The sequence below is a fragment of the Protopterus annectens genome, chromosome 1.part2 (genome assembly GCF_019279795.1).
Source record: "Protopterus annectens isolate FY-2018-M chromosome 1.part2, PAN1.0, whole genome shotgun sequence".
Classification (NCBI taxonomy): domain Eukaryota; kingdom Metazoa; phylum Chordata; order Ceratodontiformes; family Protopteridae; genus Protopterus; species Protopterus annectens.
Window position 1 is genome coordinate 116066560 of NC_056727.1, and position 18744 is coordinate 116085303.

At 40.7% G+C, this 18744-nt stretch overlaps 1 protein-coding gene across 1 annotated transcript in view; it reads left to right on the plus strand.

Annotated features, from left to right (window-relative positions):
* The window catches only part of SPTBN1 (spectrin beta, non-erythrocytic 1), a 2377138-nt gene that overhangs the window by 873700 nt on the left and 1484694 nt on the right, over positions 1 to 18744 (plus strand). Inside the window, exon 3 of the mRNA XM_044055150.1 lies at positions 13715 to 13866. Coding sequence (XP_043911085.1) covers positions 13715 to 13866 — 152 coding nt within the window. The remainder of the gene's footprint in view (positions 1 to 13714; positions 13867 to 18744) is intronic.

Below are 18744 nucleotides of genomic sequence, written 5' to 3' on the forward strand. Positions count from 1 at the left end.
TTTGGATGCATCAACAAGCAGAGAGAAATTCACTATTGACCCCTTTATCGAGTGGTGATGAGGCGGTCTCTTCATCTTCTTTCTGACAGCCAGCCACATTCCTTGGAAGGCCAGTTCCCTGGTTGATAGGCTGAGATACTGGCTACTGATGTCACATGATTGATCCCTTAGCCCGTGGAAGCTCATCTATTACTGCGGTAAGCCTTTTCTGGACTTATTTGGATCCACGATCAGTTCCAAATGCAGCAACTTCTTTTCCCTCATCCCTCCTCTGAGGACCATCCTCGGGATGCTGTCATGTGGAAATGATCCTCAGGACTCCTTTACACTCCCCGTTATCCTTTTTTTCTAAAATTCCTTCAGAAAGCCAAGCTGAGCAAATTCATGATCGTTCTCATTGGCCCATATTAGTCTCAGCAAGTTTAGTTCCCTCTGCTTTGGTCTCATCTTCTGGAGAAGCCTCTGTGTTTTAGGCCCTTCAGAACCCTCTTAACCCACCCATCCATCAAGACTCCCCCAGACATTCTCTCCCTCTGTCTGTGTGATTATTCCAAGGCCCCTTCATACTCTAATAGGGTGCCACAAATCTCTACTTCTGTGCAGAAGAACAGCACTAGAAAAACTCATGAGTAAAGCATGCAGTTTTCTATATTTGTGCTACTTCTAAAAGTTTGTGTCCTTCCAGTGTTGTGTTATCAGTTTTAGACCATCTGTCACACTGGGTTAAGTTTGTCCTCTATTAAGGTACTTCTAGCAGTAATCCCTGATTTTGCCAAGATTCCAACAGTCTGTCATTGGCTTCCTGAAAGTTTGCAAGACTTTAGAGGTACTTTTCTTATCCTGTGTTCTGAAAAGGATCCTGTACCTCCTTGGTGTTTAAACTTTGTTTTGGAAAAGTTGACTCTGTTGTGTTTGAACCAGCTGCTACCATAGGTGTCAGTTTTGTATCCTAGAAATTCTTCTCCTAATGTCCATTACTTCTGCCAGATGAATTAATGACTTAGAACTACCATGTCTGTCATAGAACTGCCATGTCTGTCATGCTTCCATACTTGGTGTACCACAATGATAGCATGCTGTTGTGAACTAATCCCATTTTGTGCCCAAAGTAACCATTGAGACGCACCTAATCACTACTTTAAACTGCCTGTATTCTTCCCAAATTATTGCAACAGACATAAATACTTGTTGAAGTGTGTTAATGTCTGCTGCCAGCTCAGATTTTACCCTGGCAGATCTCAGTCTGTCAAAGATTAATGGTTGTTGGTACCATTTTCTAATGCGAAATCTGGCTACAGAGTCTCAAGTTATATTGTCCATATGGTTTGTCTTATTTTGGAGTGAGTTGGATGAAGTGGTGATGACTGTACCCAAGGGTGAGAGACTGGTGATTGGAGCAGATTTCAATGGGCATGTTGGTGAAGGGAACAGAGGGGACGAGTAAGTGATGGGTAGGTATGGTGTTAAGCAAAGGAATGCAGAAGGTCAGATGGTAGTTGATTTTGCAAAAAGAATGGACATGGCTGTGATGAATACGCATTTTAACAAGAGGGAGGAGCATAGGGTGACATACAAGAGTGAAGGAAGATGCACACAGGTGGATTATATCTTATGTAGAAGGGCAAATCTGAAGGAGATTGGAGACTGTAAAGTGGTGGCAGGGGAAAGTGTAGTTAGGCAGCATAGGATGGTGGTTTGTAGGATGACATTGGTGATCAAGAAGAGGAGGATGAGTGTGAGGGCAGTACCAAGGATCAAATGGTGGAAATTGAAAAAGGGTAATTGTGAGGTGATATTCAAGGAAGAGTTAAGACAGGCAGTGGGTGGCAGTGAAGAGTTACCGAATAGCTGGGTAACTACAGCAGAGCTAGTAAGAGAGATGGCTAGAAGGGTGCTTGGTGTGTGACATCTGGAAAGAGGAAGGAGGACAAGGAGACCTGGTGGTGGAATGAAAAAGTATAGGAGAGTATACAGAGAAAGAGGTTGGCGAAGAAGAAGTGGGATTGTCAAAGAGATGAAGAAAGTAGACGAGTATAAGGAGATGAGGTGCATGGCAAAGAGAGAGGTGGCGAAGGCTAAGGATAAGGCGTATGAAGAGTTATATAAAAGGTTGGACACTAAGGAGGGAGAAAAAGACCTGTACTGATTGGCTAGACAGAGGGACTGAGCTAGTAAAGATGTGCAGCAGGTAAGGGTGATAAAGGATAATGAGGGAAACATACAAGCGAGGAGAGTGTTGAACAGATGGAAAGAGTACTTTGAGGGGTTGATGAATGAAGAGAATGAGAGGGAGAGAGGGTTGGATGATGTGCGGATAGTGAATCATGAAGTGCAGTGGATTAGCAAGGAGGAAGTAAGGATAGCTATGAAGAGGATGAAGAACGGAAAGGCTGTTGGTCCAGATGACATACCTGTGGAAGCATGGAGGTGTTTAGGTGAAATGGCAGTGGAGTTTTTAACTAGATTGTTTAATGAAATCTTGGAAAGTGAGAGGATGCCTGAGGAATGGAGAAAGTGTTTTGGTACCGATTTTTAAGAATAAGGGTGATGTGCAGAGCTGTAGTAACTACAGAGGGATTAAACTGATCAGTCACAGCATGAAGTTATGGGAAAGAGTAGTGGAAGCTAGGTTAGGAAGGGAGGTGATGATTAGTGATCAGCAGTATGGTTTCATGCTAGAAAAGAGCACTACAGATGCAATGTTTGCTCTGAGAGTGTTGATGGAGAAGTACAGAGAAGGTCAGAAGGAGTTGCATTGTGTCTTTGTGGATTTAGAGAAAGCATATGACAGGGTGCCTAGAGAGAAGTTGTGGTATTGTATGAGGAAGTCGGGAGTGTCAGAGAAGTATGTAAGAGTGGTACAAGATATGTACGAGGGTAGTGTGACAGCGGTGAGGTCTGCGGTGGGAGTGGCGGATGCGTTTAAGGTGGAGGTGGGATTACATCAAGGATCAGCTTTGAGCCCTTTCTTATTTGCAATGGTGATGGACAGGTTGACAGACGAGATCAGACAGGTGTCCCCGTGGACTATGATGTTTGCAGATGACATTGTGATCTGTAGTGAGAGTAGGAAACAGGTGGAGACAACCCTGGAGAGGTGGAGATATGCTCTAGAGAGAAGAGGAATGAAGGTCAGCAGGACTAAGACAGAATATACGTGTATGAATGAGAGGAAGGATAGAGGAATGGTGAGGATGCAGGGAGTAGAGTTGGCGAAGGTGAATGAGTTTAAGTACTTGGGATCAACAGTTCAGAGTAATGGTGAGTGTGGAAGAGAGGTGAAGAAGAGAGTACAGGCAGGATGGAGTGGGTGGAGAAGAGTGTCAGGAGTAATTTGTGACAGACGAGTACCAGTAAGAGTGAAAGTAAGGTCTACAAGAGGGTAGTGAGACCAACTATGTTATACGGGTTGGAGACCGTGGCATTGATAAAAAGGCAGGAGTCGGACCTTGACGTGTCAGAGTTGAAGATGTTAAGATTTGCACTGGGTGTGACAAGGATGGACAGGATTAGGAATAAGTATATTAGAGGGTCAGTCCAGGTTGGAAGGTTTGGAGACAAAGCCAGAGAGGCAAGATTATGTTGGTTTGGCCATGTGCTGAGGAGGGATGCAGAGTATATTGGGAAAAAGATGCTAAGGATGAAGCTGCCAGGTAACAGGAAAAGAGGAAGGCCTAAGGTAAGGTTTATGGATGTGATGAGAGAGGACATGCAGGTGGTTGGTGTGACAGAGCAAGATGCAGAGGACAGGAGGAAATGGAAACAGTTGCTCTGCTGTGGCGACCCCTAACGGGAGCAGCCGAAAAAAGAAGAAGAAGTTTGTCTCATGTTTATAAAGCTAACTTTACTAATGTAGCGGTTACTTCTTAAGCCATTTTCAGGGATGCATCATTGGATGATTTTTGTGCAGCAGCATCAGCATGGATTTCACTGTGTACTTCTGCAGGGTACTGCAGGCTGGATGCGATCTTTAGATCCAGGTCTCCTTTTGGGTTGACTTTTGTTAGGAGTATGCTGCCATGATGATGGCTGTCTAGAAGGATAAACATGGTAACTTTGTCATGTTGGTCGATGAGGATGGACCTCCTCATCTCAGATACAGAAATTACATTCATACTGTAACATTAAATATTCTTAGTAGTGTTCACAGTTGCAGTAGTCACTTCAGGAATTCCAGCTTGTGGGACTTTGATGGCTGCCCCGACTTCTAGAGTTTTACATTAAGCCGTCTCAACAATTCCCCTATTCAGATGTCATGACTTCTGTGGTATTAGAGGGACATTGGCGAATGACCTCTTTTGATCATTCTTCCCTGACCAGACAAGGAACTTGATTTGTGGCCCAGAGCACAAAGGATTTAGGGGTCTTATGCCCAAGTACAGATGTTCACCTATGAGGCCACAGACTGTCTCTCTGGATCTAAACAGGATCAGAGGAAGGAAGAAAAGGTGGGGTAATAAGGTGAAAAGGATACCCACCCCAACTCCAAGATGCCCAAGCAGGATAACAGAGGGGATAGAGTGAAAATGAATGTACTCAAACATCTACAATTATGGCAGCTTTCTAACACGACTATGCATTGTTCTTTGCTATATTCACTGTTGAAGTCATTACTTATGGGATGATGTCCAGAGCACAGGAGCCATTGGATGGTTGGCTGTGATTGGGCTGTTAAGACAGAAGACATTGGAAAATGGCTGTGGTAAACCCTGCCCTGGCTCTGGAAGCAGAACCCAAACTGTAACATTTAGAGAAGGTGTGGACCTTACTTCGATTTTCTATTGTAAAAGAAAACATTTTTAAAGGCATCAACAGCATACCAGTACTCTTTATCTTACACATCAAATAATAATGAAAAACATTTGAGGAAGAGGGAAATATGGGAGGCCCCAGCCACAGTCAGAAAGCACTGATTGCATCCTTACTCTGTACTGTATTGTGACTAATCATTTGTGATCAATAATTAGGGATTGTAACATCAAGCTGTCAAGTCCAGTCATGGCCAGTCATCCAGTGTTCCCTGTGCTCTGGGCTTCATCCCAGAAGTGATGACTGCAGCAGTAAACACAGTGAAGAACATACAGTTGTGTTAGGAAGTTGCCATAATAGTGGATGTTCAAGTACATTCATTTTCACTCCATCCCCCCTGGTATTGTGTTTGAGCATCAAGTTATGTTTTAAAATTTGAAACTGGAATCAAGCAGACATTTTTATTTATAGCATTAACAATATGAAAATGTCATCATCATCTTGGTTAATTTATGTTCCCCAATTGTTGTCACAAAATTCTGCACAGAGCCTTAAACTCTTAACTACCCACATTTCCAAAAAGTCTGTTCCCAGTTACCTGTCTCATTCCCTTCACATCTCCAATATGTGCTCTCAGCTTGACAAAAAATCCTTGGAAGTCTACTTGGCGTGTAGAAGTACTTGTGTAAGTATTTCTAGACAGCTGTCCTGAATCTTCTGGACTTTGTAGCATACCAAGAAGACTTACAGATGTCCTCCTATTGTACTTTGGTAATTTGTTGTTCTAATCTTCCCTCCCACTCTTCTGTAGTCTCCCCTGATTGATTTTATAGTCATCATATAATACGTTAACAAGCCTTACTGATTATCCCTTTATTAATACTATTGTTCCATCAAAACCCTCCCAGAGCTGGTCTTTTATTCAGTGCTTCCCTTTCTTTCTATTTGCTCATATTCCATCAACAGTCCCTAATATGGAAGGCTGTTTCTGAGTTGCAGTTCAAATGGCTGCTTGGCTTCTTCCTACTGTCTATTACTTTAACATTCCAACTTTATTTATTTAGACTTGTTTATCCAGTTAGTTCAACTGAACTGCAAAAGCCCTTTCCATTGGAGCTTTGGGGAGAAAAGTTCCAAGGAAGAATTAATGATTTATAGAAGGGAAAAAAACATAAATCACTAACAGAGATGAACAGTAAACATGTACATAATTTATACTGCTACATATGTAGAACACAGTTATGCATTGCACATTATCAGTATGCAGCATTTTTGAGAATAGTTCAGTAGGTTATATTGTGGTATTAGTTGGTTGAGAGGAGGTCAATGATGATTACAATCCTAGGAAATAATTAGATGCTGTTTTAGTGATGTTTAGAAACAGTTAGTAATAGGAACTGATGTAATAGTACTGAGTAAGGAGTCCCCTAGTACTACTGAGAACAAATAATCTTCAAAAATAATTCTTAGACGTGGATACTGTTAGACTTTGTGAGTTTGTGGTGATTTGTGGATGTTCGGCATTCTGTTGGAGTATGACTGTTGACTTATTTAGTGCTCTGTGTCTGTCAAGTATATTTAAGATTGTATGCATCATCCTGAGCTGAGAAAACAATAGGGTTTTGTAATTCTATTTGTTTTGGGATCATACAGTGGTAAGATCTATTGGGAAGAATGGCAGAAAAGTTGGCAATTTTATTATAGGATTGCTTTTTAGGATGGTGCTTGCCTACAGAGGACTTGGAAATAAGAGTGTTGTAGCTGTTTTGAATGTAGTTTTTAAAATAGGTATGTTCATCATTCTCACTGCTACAGTAGCTTTTTGGCTATATGGGTTGTATCCCATGTAACATGGAACAAACATCCACCTTCACAAAGCCTTGACTCCCTCCCATGCCTTCACTTTGATTACTGATTGGTCTGCTTCAGAGCAACATCCAGCCTGCAATTTCATTTCTGGCAGATCAGTTCACACAGAAGAACCCTTCCAGACATAATTTGTTGCTGTTTCAAGACAAAAAACATGATACATGTTATTTAGTGATGAAAAGTGGCATTTCCCCTCCAAGAAACCAAGTCTTTTCACATTTTCACAATATTGGAAGTTTCCTGTCAGGACCACTATTTTGAATTTGAGGCTTTTTTTTTTTTTTTTTTTTTGCTTTGGGGCTACTTTTGTGTGAAAGGTATAGTGGTTAGATAAACTTAATGTTTTACTGAATTTATGAACTGGGAAGTGTTTTAAATGAGCAGAAGATATTTGTACTGTTTTAGGGTTTGTGTGCACTTCATAATGTCTTTATTTTTTTCTGTCAGGGCACATTGTGTAGTGGTGCTGTACTTCTATTTTTTTTTTTTTTTTTTTTACAAAAAGGGGACTGTGTAGAGAATTGTGTGTGTGCACGCTGCATGCAAACACTTGTTCAACAGCTTATCTTCTGATCGACATGTTCCAGTGCTGCGTACTAGCATTCAGACTTCTTCGGCTGCAGCATGGATACTTGATCCTGTCTTGCTGGCTCTTCTCCCACTGTACCTAAAAAGAAGAAACAACAAAATGAAGAGCTCTTCCAGCTATAAAGGGCCAAGAGAGTGCTTCAGCTGTTGGTGAGTGAGCCTGTAGTGGACCTCACACCACTCCCTTGCTTCTTTGAGTTCTTCTGGTGTAGTCCTTTCAGCTACCATGTTCAGGAGACTTGTCTTTCTGGTCCTTTGTTTCGTATATCTCCACTCATGTAATAATGTCTAGTCAGCAAACTCAGTCTAAAGTGTTTTGGACATAGGCAGGTTATGAGATAAAAAATCTGATGGAGCACAAGGCTAGGAGAAGTAGCAGATGGCCAGATTGGATTTAAGTGGCTTGGTACCCAACAGTCGTGTTGCATGGACTGTGATCAAGAGGATCCAGCTTTATGATAAATACATAACTACTGTATCCTCTGTCACTGTGTACCGGCTGTGCAGGGACTTTAAAGTGTTGTAGAATCACTCTCCATGAAATCTGATCTTTGCACTTAAGTACAGGTCATTTATTAACTGCTATGTCCCTGTGTTTGGCTAAATTTGTATACTGTAGTAGCTCCTCCTTTCAGCTAATGCTCTTGGATAACTTACTGGAGGGTGGAGTGTGAACTTCCTTGGCAGTGACCCACTGCCGTGTACTCTTTTCTATCATTTCTATGCATGCATTTAATCCTGGCTGCAGCTGTTAAACCTATCTGATGATTGCAGCAGGTCAGACTGCTTTCTCCTCCCAGATTGGGTAAACCAGTATCCGCTATTGTCCCCCACTCACACACCAATTTAAGACTATTTGCTCCATTACAGAGGCTGTTAATTGATTTCCAGTTGTCTGGGACACGCTCAAAGCTTCTTCGTGTGCCATGCAGTTCTGGACTTGGAAACTCATTTGTAACTTTGCCATTCATAACATTACAATTCAAATATACTTACTGAAAATATGTCCAGTATCTTCCAGTGTTTCACTTCTCATATTGTATGTGTCTGCTTCCGTGCGCATGTGTGTGTGTGATTCTAAATGCCTTTGTGGTTGTTTCTTGGCTGTATTCTCTTACCTTCCTAGATGAATACCAGTTGCTTTCTAAGTTGAGTTTCAGGCCCTATTTAAGTCTGCCACAAAAAGTTGGACCTTTAATTCTCCCTTTGCCATTTAGCAGCTCAGTTAATTAACCATTTCCCTTCTGTTGCCCATCCTTCGAGTGATCTTATCTCCTTGCATTCTCTAGTAAAAGTGTTACGATGTACGCTTGAGCTTCAAAAGACTGTCACAAGCTCACATGTTTGGGATTATGAGTACATCAGCCCTTACTGGTTTTCTTCTCTTAATGTCTTCCTTTATGTCTTGTCACAAAGGTGTACAGCATGTCACAATAGCACAGAAGTAACTGTAGGTAACAAATCTATGGCATTTACTTGCAGTATACAGAATTAGCTGTTGGTGAGAGCGGCTGTGGCATTGTATAACATGTCATTGAATAAGCAATTCTATGCATAATTCAAGAAGGAAAAACCTGAGCTGACCTGACAAAACAGAGTTGTTTGGGGATGGTTACTGCAAGTGAGAGGCACAAGAGCTTTATCAGTTTCCTTATAGGTGCACATACTGGTCCAGTATTTATTTTTATTTCCTGATGAAGCTGTGGAGACACGACTGCTCAGGAGATGCCCACAGGGGTTCACACTGACCTTTATCTAACCATTTTAGGAGAACATGCACTAAACTTTTAAAGAACAGTATAGGAAAAAAGGAGGAGGATACATAGGTTTGTCTTCAAGGCAAGATATATTTCATCCAAAGGTTTGAAAAAGCAGAAGTCCGTAATGAAAACTGGCAACTGTGGTTTATAGAGGCACTGGAAGAGATTCATAATAAGTATTTGTTTTCAGCTCCAGCCTATGACACACCTGTGTTGTCATACAATATATAACCAGATGTCACTGAGCAGATAAAGTAAATTTATTTCATATAATTTATTTTAAAATGTGTAGCTTAATAACTGAAATTGCAAAAACTAAAAAACTGTGGGATGCAGAAGATTCACCCAAGTAATGCAATAATTATTAAAAGATATAAAGCACAAGAAAGAGCACAAAGTGAACACAGCAGCAGCTCAGTGAAATGGAGTAAAAGTAGTGTTTTTAGATTTTGAAACAGCTTCTACATGTACTGTGAATTAAAACTTAATAATTTGACTTCAGTAAATAACTTTTCATATCAGTAGTGGGCTGGAGTGGTTGTTTTCTGTTTTAGAAACGTTTCACACCCTAAAGTTAGCTGCCCCCACCTAGGACATGTAGAAGTGATTGATGCTGCAACAGTCAACCAGTGTACTGTGGGATAGAAAGATGGTAAACACTGCACCCAACTGTTGCTTTATTGCACATCTTTGTGCTTCATGAAAGCAAAAAAGACAAAATAAGAGCGTGGCCGTAGTAGGCATTGAAGACGATGACAAAATACCATATGTGTAGGACAGGCGTATACATCAGTCATAGCCCTTGCCAACGTGAGTGGCTCGTAGAAAAGTAAGACACTTGCCATCCTCCTCTTTTGGAAGTTTCTTAGTGTGGAAGGTGAACATTTGGGACAAAACTGTTCCTATTTAGAGCTGGAACAAATAGAACATTTCAGAGTAAACTTACATGTGTTTTAAAAGGTTAAATGGAAAAAGATGTAGTTTGACATATTTTATTTTTTTTAACTTACTAAGCCTTGAAAAGCTTTGCTTTGTTTCACGGCTAAGTGTTCTGCTTTTTATTGCAAACAGAATTGATTTGCTTTTAGTATAGTATTCCTAAATATTACTTCTTGCATATGTTTATTGATATATTCTTAAGCAAAGGAATGGGCTTATCTGAGCAGATCCTTTCAGCTATGACAAGGACCAAAGGCAGGGGCATAACAAAATGGCAGCAATGTACATTGCATACAGCTTGATCAAAACTAGATCAGGAAGACCATGGCTCTTTAGATGAGCCTTCTATGCCATGAAAAAGTGTTACTGAAAGATGTAAACATCTCATCTCATGAAAAAGGTTGTGTCTGTTGGACAAATGTCTGCCTGAGCAAAGGTACTGATGTTTTTGCTGGAGGATAATCTCTCTGTAGAGTCGCAGTAGACTCCCCGTACGAATTTTCTCTCTGTTAAAGGTCTCCCTCTGCTAAGGTGCATAGGTAGTCCTCTTATCTCGATAGGAAAATTATGCATCACATTTTAAACTGAATTTCCAGTAAGGTAAAATGCTGTCATGCAGACACTCCAAATCAGTTCTTCAAGGAAGTAGGCCCAGAACACGTATGGTACCAAATCATGATTTTCAAAGCTATAAGATGTACACTGCACCACCTAGAAAATGTGTTGCTGTTCCTATATGATGGCTGCTAGTCCCCATTTCTTAATATGAAGTTAGCATAGTGAGCCTTTGTGGAATTGTTCACAGAAGCTCACTACAACCATGTCAGTGATTGCACAGAGCCAGCTGTGCCTTCCAGAAGAAAGCCCAAAACGTACTCAAAAAGCAAACCACCATGGTGGAATCCAAAGTTATACAGGTTGTACACCAAAAGAAAAAAGTTTTAGCTAAAATGAGTAAGTATAATACCAAAAAAAGATAAAAACTCTCTAATCAAACGGAATAAACAACTAAGTGGAGTAAGTCCAACAAAGCAAATTTTAAGGTAAAGATACAGTCCCAGGCCAAGGACAAACCATAAGGTTGTCTTTAGATATGTCCAAAACCTCAAAAGCTGCACACAATAGTGTGCTGAACTGTTGGTAAATGGAGTCACATTTACAGAACCAGGAGATGCACCAAATTCATCTCCAGCTTTACCCTGTCACCCCCACCCACCCCCAGGAAATACCACCTAACATAATCCCTCTAACTATCAGTAGAGAGCAAGTCTTAGATGCAGTCTCTGAGGCCAAAAAAACAGCTTTGATGGGTCCTGTTGATATCACAGGATCCCTCCTAAATAACCTGAGATATAACATGTCAGGGCTAATGTAGTCACTATTGAACCATAGCCTCTACACAGGCTTCATGCTATACAATTGGAGGACTGCAGTGGACATCCCTCTGCACAAGGGCAGACCATCGGATCCCGGGAACTACAGACCTACTAGTCCGAATAGCTTGATATTGCAAAGACATGGAAAGAATTGTCATGGAAATGAGTATCATGGGAAACCTTGAGACACTGGACCTAACCCAGTTTGTCAAAGGCCGTTCATGTCTACTGAACCTGTTGGATTTTTTTGAGAAAGTCTGGCACAAAGCGATGGACAAGGGTAGAATAGTGCATACTGCCTGCCGTGACCTAGCAAAGGCATTTTATACAGTACCCAACTCTGTATTTGTAAACAAGCTCACAAAATTAGGTATAAATCCCTATGTAAGCTGCTAGATAGCCAGCTGGATCACAGACAGGACCCAGAAGTTAGGATTGGAGAGACCATCTCCACAAAGAGTCTGGTCATCAGTGGAGTCCCCCAGGACTCTGTGCTGGGTCTGCTGCTCTTTGGCATCTTATTTTTCAGAAGTCAAGGCCAGTGTCAGAAGCTTCTGGCTTACCAGGTTTCCAGATGATTGTAAGCTAGGAGCAGTCATAGAACCCCCCCAAGATACTAACATTTTACAGGAAGATTTAACACAGACAAATGACTGGTACCAAAGCCACAGCTTAAAACGTAATGCCAAGAAATAGTATCTTTCGGGAAGTCTGCCACCCAGGGAAACTATCTCATTAATAAAACACCCCTGAAAGTAGACACAATCTCAGGGATTTGGGGGCTCCTGTAAATAGTAACCTGGCTTTCGATCAACATGTGTCTAAGGTAGTAAGAAAATCATTCTTTGTCACTCAGCTTATAGGAGAGGGCATGGCATCAAGGTCCAAGGAAGTCACTGTACCACTGCACTCTGTCCTCATCAGACCCATCGTTAAGTATAATACACTCTTTGGTATGTACCTGACCTGCAACAACTGAAATGTACACAGATGTTCTTCACAAAAAGAAACAAGGTGTAAACATTATGTCCTATGCAGATTGCCTCAAAGCCTTATCCCTGTAGTTTATTTCCTATAGATTTCTGAGAGGGAATTTATGCCTGACATACAAGGCACCTGAACTTCCACTCTGATGGACCTTTTGCATATCTGCAAAATTAACTACTAAATCTAAAGATCTGAACTTTGCTTGCAACTTAAAAAAGGAAATGTTGGAGGGTCAGGTATATATCTCAGTGAATCCCCATTTTCTGGACAAGGCTTCCCATCCAAGTGAAGCAAAGCCTTTCCCTAATGCTATTCAGGAACAACCTGGACCAGTGGATAGGTGGTCTGACACCTTTGTCTCTGATGGACAGAGTAAGCTGTTAAGTCATGCCCAATAAATCAAGGGATACATTTGAGTTACATGGCTAAGCTTATAAAAAGCCCCAATGGTTGTTAGCCTAGTATACACCTATGAACGATGATTAAGCATGCAAGTGGTTGTTTAAATTAATATGAGGTTGTCTTCTAAGTACAGACTGTTGGAGCTATGTTGCCACCTGGGCTACAAGTACCCTTCAGAAAGAGGTGTCTTTCTTCGTGTATGCAAGGATGTTTTGTACCCTCAGTGGCATCCTGACAATAAAAGTATTTATAATGAGGCCCAAACATTGACTCTGGTGGGTGACGTGAACACCAGTGTCACATTAGGGAATCCTGTTCATTGTGTTGTAAGTGCATGATTTCATGGCTGAGTTGAGAGTTACCATCACCATTTTGGGATTGCCAAGTCCACATCCCTGTTCCTGGTCATTCCAGTGCCTTTTAAACCTTCACTTGCATGGTGGAGGTAGACTGACTGGAACCCTTTCCCCCAAGGAATGACGAGTCTACTCTTCTCACTTCCTTTCTCCACTCCCTCGGGCATTTCCAGTGCCTGAAGTGTTAGAACTCTGGTTATTTTTGGGACTTTAATTTCTCTGTTAAAGAACCTGGCAGCAGAACAACAAATTATTAATACCATGGAAAAATCATGATGCCACATAAGCAAAACACAGTTTTAATTAATTTTCTGCACCTTAATCTCCCAACCCATTCTTCACTGTAGTAAATTTAGAATACTTGGTATTGCTGCTTAAAATATTATATAAATTGTCATTTTTCATTGGTATTGTCCTTGCATTACAGTATACTTGGCTGTCAAGCACTGGACCCATTCATTGACTTCTGTGTGACAGGCTGCATGCTATTATTGTCATGTAGGTTGAAGAGGACATGTTGTTGATATTTCACACGTTCCATATATTGTTTGATTTTCTGCTTCTCTTTGCACACCTGTTAACAAGTTGTCATTGCACACATTTTTGTGGTTAAATAAAGTATATTTAAATGATAGGCTAACATGCTATTATTTTATTTATTTATCTATCTATTTATGTATTTAAACAGATGAACGTGAGGCAGTACAGAAGAAAACCTTTACAAAATGGGTTAACTCACACTTGGCCCGTGTGTCCTGCAGAATCACAGACTTGTACACAGATCTTCGCGATGGACGCATGCTCATCAAACTATTGGAAGTGCTTTCAGGGGAAAGACTTGTGAGTAATTAATACCTTATTTCCACATTATGTCATATTTGGTTTTCTATCAGTGAGAACCACGTATTTGTGTGTTTATAACTGGATTTGGATGTACTCCCACACATAAATATATATATATATATATATATATATATATATATCTATATGTACACATGAATATTTAACATTATTGTAAGGAATTTTAATTGCTGCCCTTTTTGTTTGCAGTAAAAAAAGTGTTTACTAGGTAGTAACTTTAACATAGTTGAGCAAAGCTACATCTTTGAAGGTGTTAGTTTGTATGAATAAGGTACTATGCAAGTCATAAGACTTTTTCACTATCTCCAGAAATTCAGTAGTAGCTGTTTTACTTTGTCTTAACTAGTGGCTTCTAGCATTGTCTAGTAGCTATTCATTAACTAGTGGCTTCTAGCCTTGGCAACTAGCGATTCTTAACTAGTGGCTTCTAGCAATGTGTAGTAGTCATAAGTGCCACATGAGTTGCTGTTTATTTCTGACATTGTACATTACATAGAAAATTCGGACATGTGAGTACACTTGCCATTACAGTACATCTGCAAATGAAGAGGTCTGTGTGCTTGTTAAGACTAGGACTCCTGCCTACAGGTCTTCTGATGTATGTAACTTCCCACTGTCAGCCTCATCCCCCCTACCCTACTCCAGTTCTTAACTGCAAAAAGTTGCAGAGGAATGTTGGTGTTTGTTCCTAGGGTACCCAATAATTTAACCTTTTTGGCATTCTGCAACAACTCGTAAACTTAAATTTTCCCTTCTGTTCTGTGGACCTCAACTGGTACTCTTTGGTAAGTTCATAGGCAAGTGTTAGACTAGCTGCCTTTGTGGGACATGTTCAGCCTAGCCTGTTTCCCTTCCAAAGGTGAGAATCAAGCCTTGTTCTTTGTGTCTGTGAGGTAAACATCTTGGTCATTGTACCAACCCTCCCACCAAAAATAACCAAGTGGTGATGAGAATCAAACCCTCTACTTTACGTCTACAAGGTAAGCACCTTAACCATAATACTAACCCCCAGTCTCTGTCAGCAGTGACTGTTTGCCAACATTTCTTAGTCTACCCTCACGCTTTGTGTAGATATCCAGCTACAAGCTGAATTCTGGTGGTCTTGTGGCTACAGTGACCTGCATCACCGGTTTTATATCTCATACTGTTCTACTGCTGTGAAGTTCTTCATTGAGCAAGTGGCATATTGATTATTCCAGGTGTCTTCTCTGTTGGCTGCACAGTCTCATACCTGGATTCTGGTTCTGTGGGCAAGACCAGCATTCACAACAATGACTATACCAAGGACACTTGGAATTTGACAGTCCATGATTTTCTTTTTTTTCCCCGTCACTACCTGAGTCATGTTACTCTGTTTTGCTGGAGTGATTGATGTATGATGGCACCTCCTAATCTTTTTTTTTTTTTTTTCTGCAAGGCCTGTGGTTTGAAATTAAGTACATCGTCCTAATGCATTATGACCACCATTTGTTTTTTGCATGGCATGAGATGAATATGTACACACTTGTTGCATCTGTTATAAAGTTATCATATGCTGATGTCAGGAGTGTTGCTAATTATTCATTTGATTTTGTTTGCATTTATTCTTGTTCAGATTGTCATTAATGTCTTGGAGGTAAACAGTTGCTAGGATTAGTTTGTCAGCAACTTTTTTACATGCATTTCTGGTAGAAAGACCAGCACAAGGTTAAGTGACCTTAGTTTTTGATACCTTCCCTCCTGGCATAATCTTTGGTAAATAAGGCACAGGGCTGTACTACGGTAGTACCTGGCATCAGTATACCTGATGCCGGTCATCAACTTATTCCTTGCACTAAATAAGGTGAGACTATGTACTAAATTCATAATTATTGCAGTGTTGTGATCATTGCCGAGTTGTGTCCTACACTGTCATTGCATTGGTTTCTGATGATGGAGGAGCACATTCATACTACAGCACCATTTCATTCACAGTTGTTGCATTTAACTTCTTCAGTATGCCTGATCACTATTACTGATCCCAGTGAGGTAGCATAAGACTAAGTATCACTTATCTGGAGGACCGGACACTAATATTTACATTTCTGTAGACCACTGTGGTTCTCTTTCGCTTTACCAGCAGATTTACAAAAGTGGGGAAATTGACTGCTCTTCAGCTGATGTCAGTGTTACAGATGCCACTGTTTCTACTTGATCCAAAGGTAGTGCACTAGCATTTGGGTTAAAAAGAAATGTCCCAGAGAGTAATGTACCACCATTAGGTTAACAGGTAAGACAAACATACAAGGCATACCAGCTTAGTTGCACAATCTCCCTCCACAATTTGAGCTGTAGAAGAGAATACAACCCAAAGGGCTTTCCTCTTTAAAGACTTACCATGCAGTGTCCTGTGTTTTTGCTGATGCTGTGTAAGAAGATAGTTAAGCTGGACTTTAACTTTTGAATCCATTTGCTGTAATGCTGCAAAGTTCTAGCAGTGATAACACTCCAAACCTAAAGAAATTACCTGTGTTAAGTGTAGGGGTTATAACTGGAGCACCGACCCCAGACATGCACCAATAAGTATAGCTCCCCCCTTTTAACTTGGAATTTATACTACACCTTTGTTATGTTTGCAGTTTTTATATTTCACCCTACATATATGTTTTTAAGTGGGTTCCTATCAGCATTTCAAATGTTGAAAATGCCGAATTTAATGTAATCCAACTGAAATGTTCGAAATCTCAGAAGAGCGAACTGACGGAACATTGATTTCTTTCCCAGGGAAAGAAATCGGTGGGCCGTCATTGGAGTTTGCTATTTCCTCCACTGTGGTGCGGTCTCGGAGTTGGTATATTTAAGTAGGGGGGTGGGGGGGGGCGAATCCCCGCACTTCTGTCAGTGTTTAAAGTATTGAATTTTTTTTTTTTTTTGCGTGGAACACCGATTTCTTTCCCTGGGAAAAAAATTGATGTTCCGTCAGTTCGCTCTTCTGAGACTTCGAACATTTCAGTTTGATTAAATTGCATTCGGCATTGTCAGCATTCGATATGCTGATATAGACCCTTTTTAAGCACACATGTTCATCTTTGTGCTTAATCTAACATCTTGCTCTTTAATCCGTCTGTGCTAAACCTTCCCCTGACTTTCACTAATTCAATACACTAATATTATAGGATTATAGGAAGTTACTAGACTATTGGCCCCGAGGCCCTTACAAGCCTAGCCAAGAATTTAGCCCATGTTCCGACAAGTCAGCACCCAGTGCCCCTGTCCAGCAGGGATGCAGGTGGAATCCCAGTGGTGTATTTTCTGTTCTCCCTCCAGTTATCCAGGTTGCACTTAAAAAGGGTTAATGAGGTACTCTTCTTGATGTGGAGAGGGAGTCTATTCTACAGAAGGGGGGAGTCTCTGGGATACAAATCTGTTCTGCCAGCAAATCCCCATTGATGTCACAGACTAAGTTGAGGTCACACATGTGGGTTACTCAAGTGGAGCTTGACTTGCAGATATGCAGCAGTCCCATCAAGGCAGGGTCTGAGATTGTTTTGTATGCAAGACAGAGGTCACCCCTGATAAGTCTGTATAAGACTGAGTAGAAGGACAGGGCCTTTAGCCTAGCTGTGTAGGGTAGATGTTTGAGGCCCTGGATTCTGCTGGTGAGGAACCTCTGTGGTTTCTCCAGCTGCTGCATGTGCTTTGTGAGGTGCATGCCGAAAGAGACATTGTACTCAGTAATGGGTCTTATAAGGGAAGAATACAGGGATGTTATGACCTCCTTGTCCCTGGATGAGATACCCTTACAAATGATGTGTGCCATGTAGAAAGCTTTCCGTACAACAGAGGCAATATGGTGGTCAAAAGTCAGTTTCCTATCAACCTGGGTGCCCAATTCCCTCACTACTGATTGTGTGCCTAAGACCTTGTTATTAATATGATAATTTGTGGAGACGTCACTCTCCCCAAAGGGGATGATGCATTTTTTGGCATTCAGTTTGAGGCCATGTTTCTGGCCCCGGTCATTTGTTTGGGTGAGACCCTGTTGGAGGATACACATACATTCACATCAGAAAACCCTACTAAGCCATAAAAAGCCCAAAAATTGTCCACTGAATTGTGCCTAAGGTAAAAGCATAAGCCAGACAGAAGAACTGCATTCATTATGCCCAATTCATTATGCCCATTTCAATATTTTAAATACATTTTCTTTTACTTATGCACTGCTCTGCAATGAAGGGTTATAAATTGCTTAAGCTCAACAGGCAGTGGGCAGAACAGCAGGTGCAGAGATATTTTCTTTTAATCTGTAAGAATCTGATTTAAAAAATGCATTCCTACCTACAAGCTGCCTTAAATGTAATTATTTATTAGTGTATTCATTGTACTAATGAAATAATTACTTTACACTTTCCCACTAAAATGATAGGCAGTGCAAGCATGAAGTGAGATATCATACTACTGCATGCTATTTCACACTGAACTCTAAGGTTAGAATGGCAGTTGTAGGTATATTGTGCACTTGACTCCCTAAGGATAATTCTGTGAACATCTGAGCATGAAATGTCTAAGGAGTTTGAATTACTGTCACATGTTGGCATTGTGCATTATCTAGGTTTACATTATTGGAAGCTTTAAGATTTCTCCTTATGATGCACAATGCAACACATGTTCAGAATATTTGTATGCTAAGTTTTCATTACACCAGAAGCAAAAATCATGTACATCTCTCCAGAAAAGAATGATTGTTTGGTTCTGAAGTACAATAAGCCAAATGCCATGATTGAAGTGATAGGTCCAAAGTTAGCACTTAGTACTTATCCCTTGACTGTAGAACTACATTCTTATGTGCATTCTCTGAGTATTTTACTATAATTCCATGAAAGTTTTATTATGAACTTT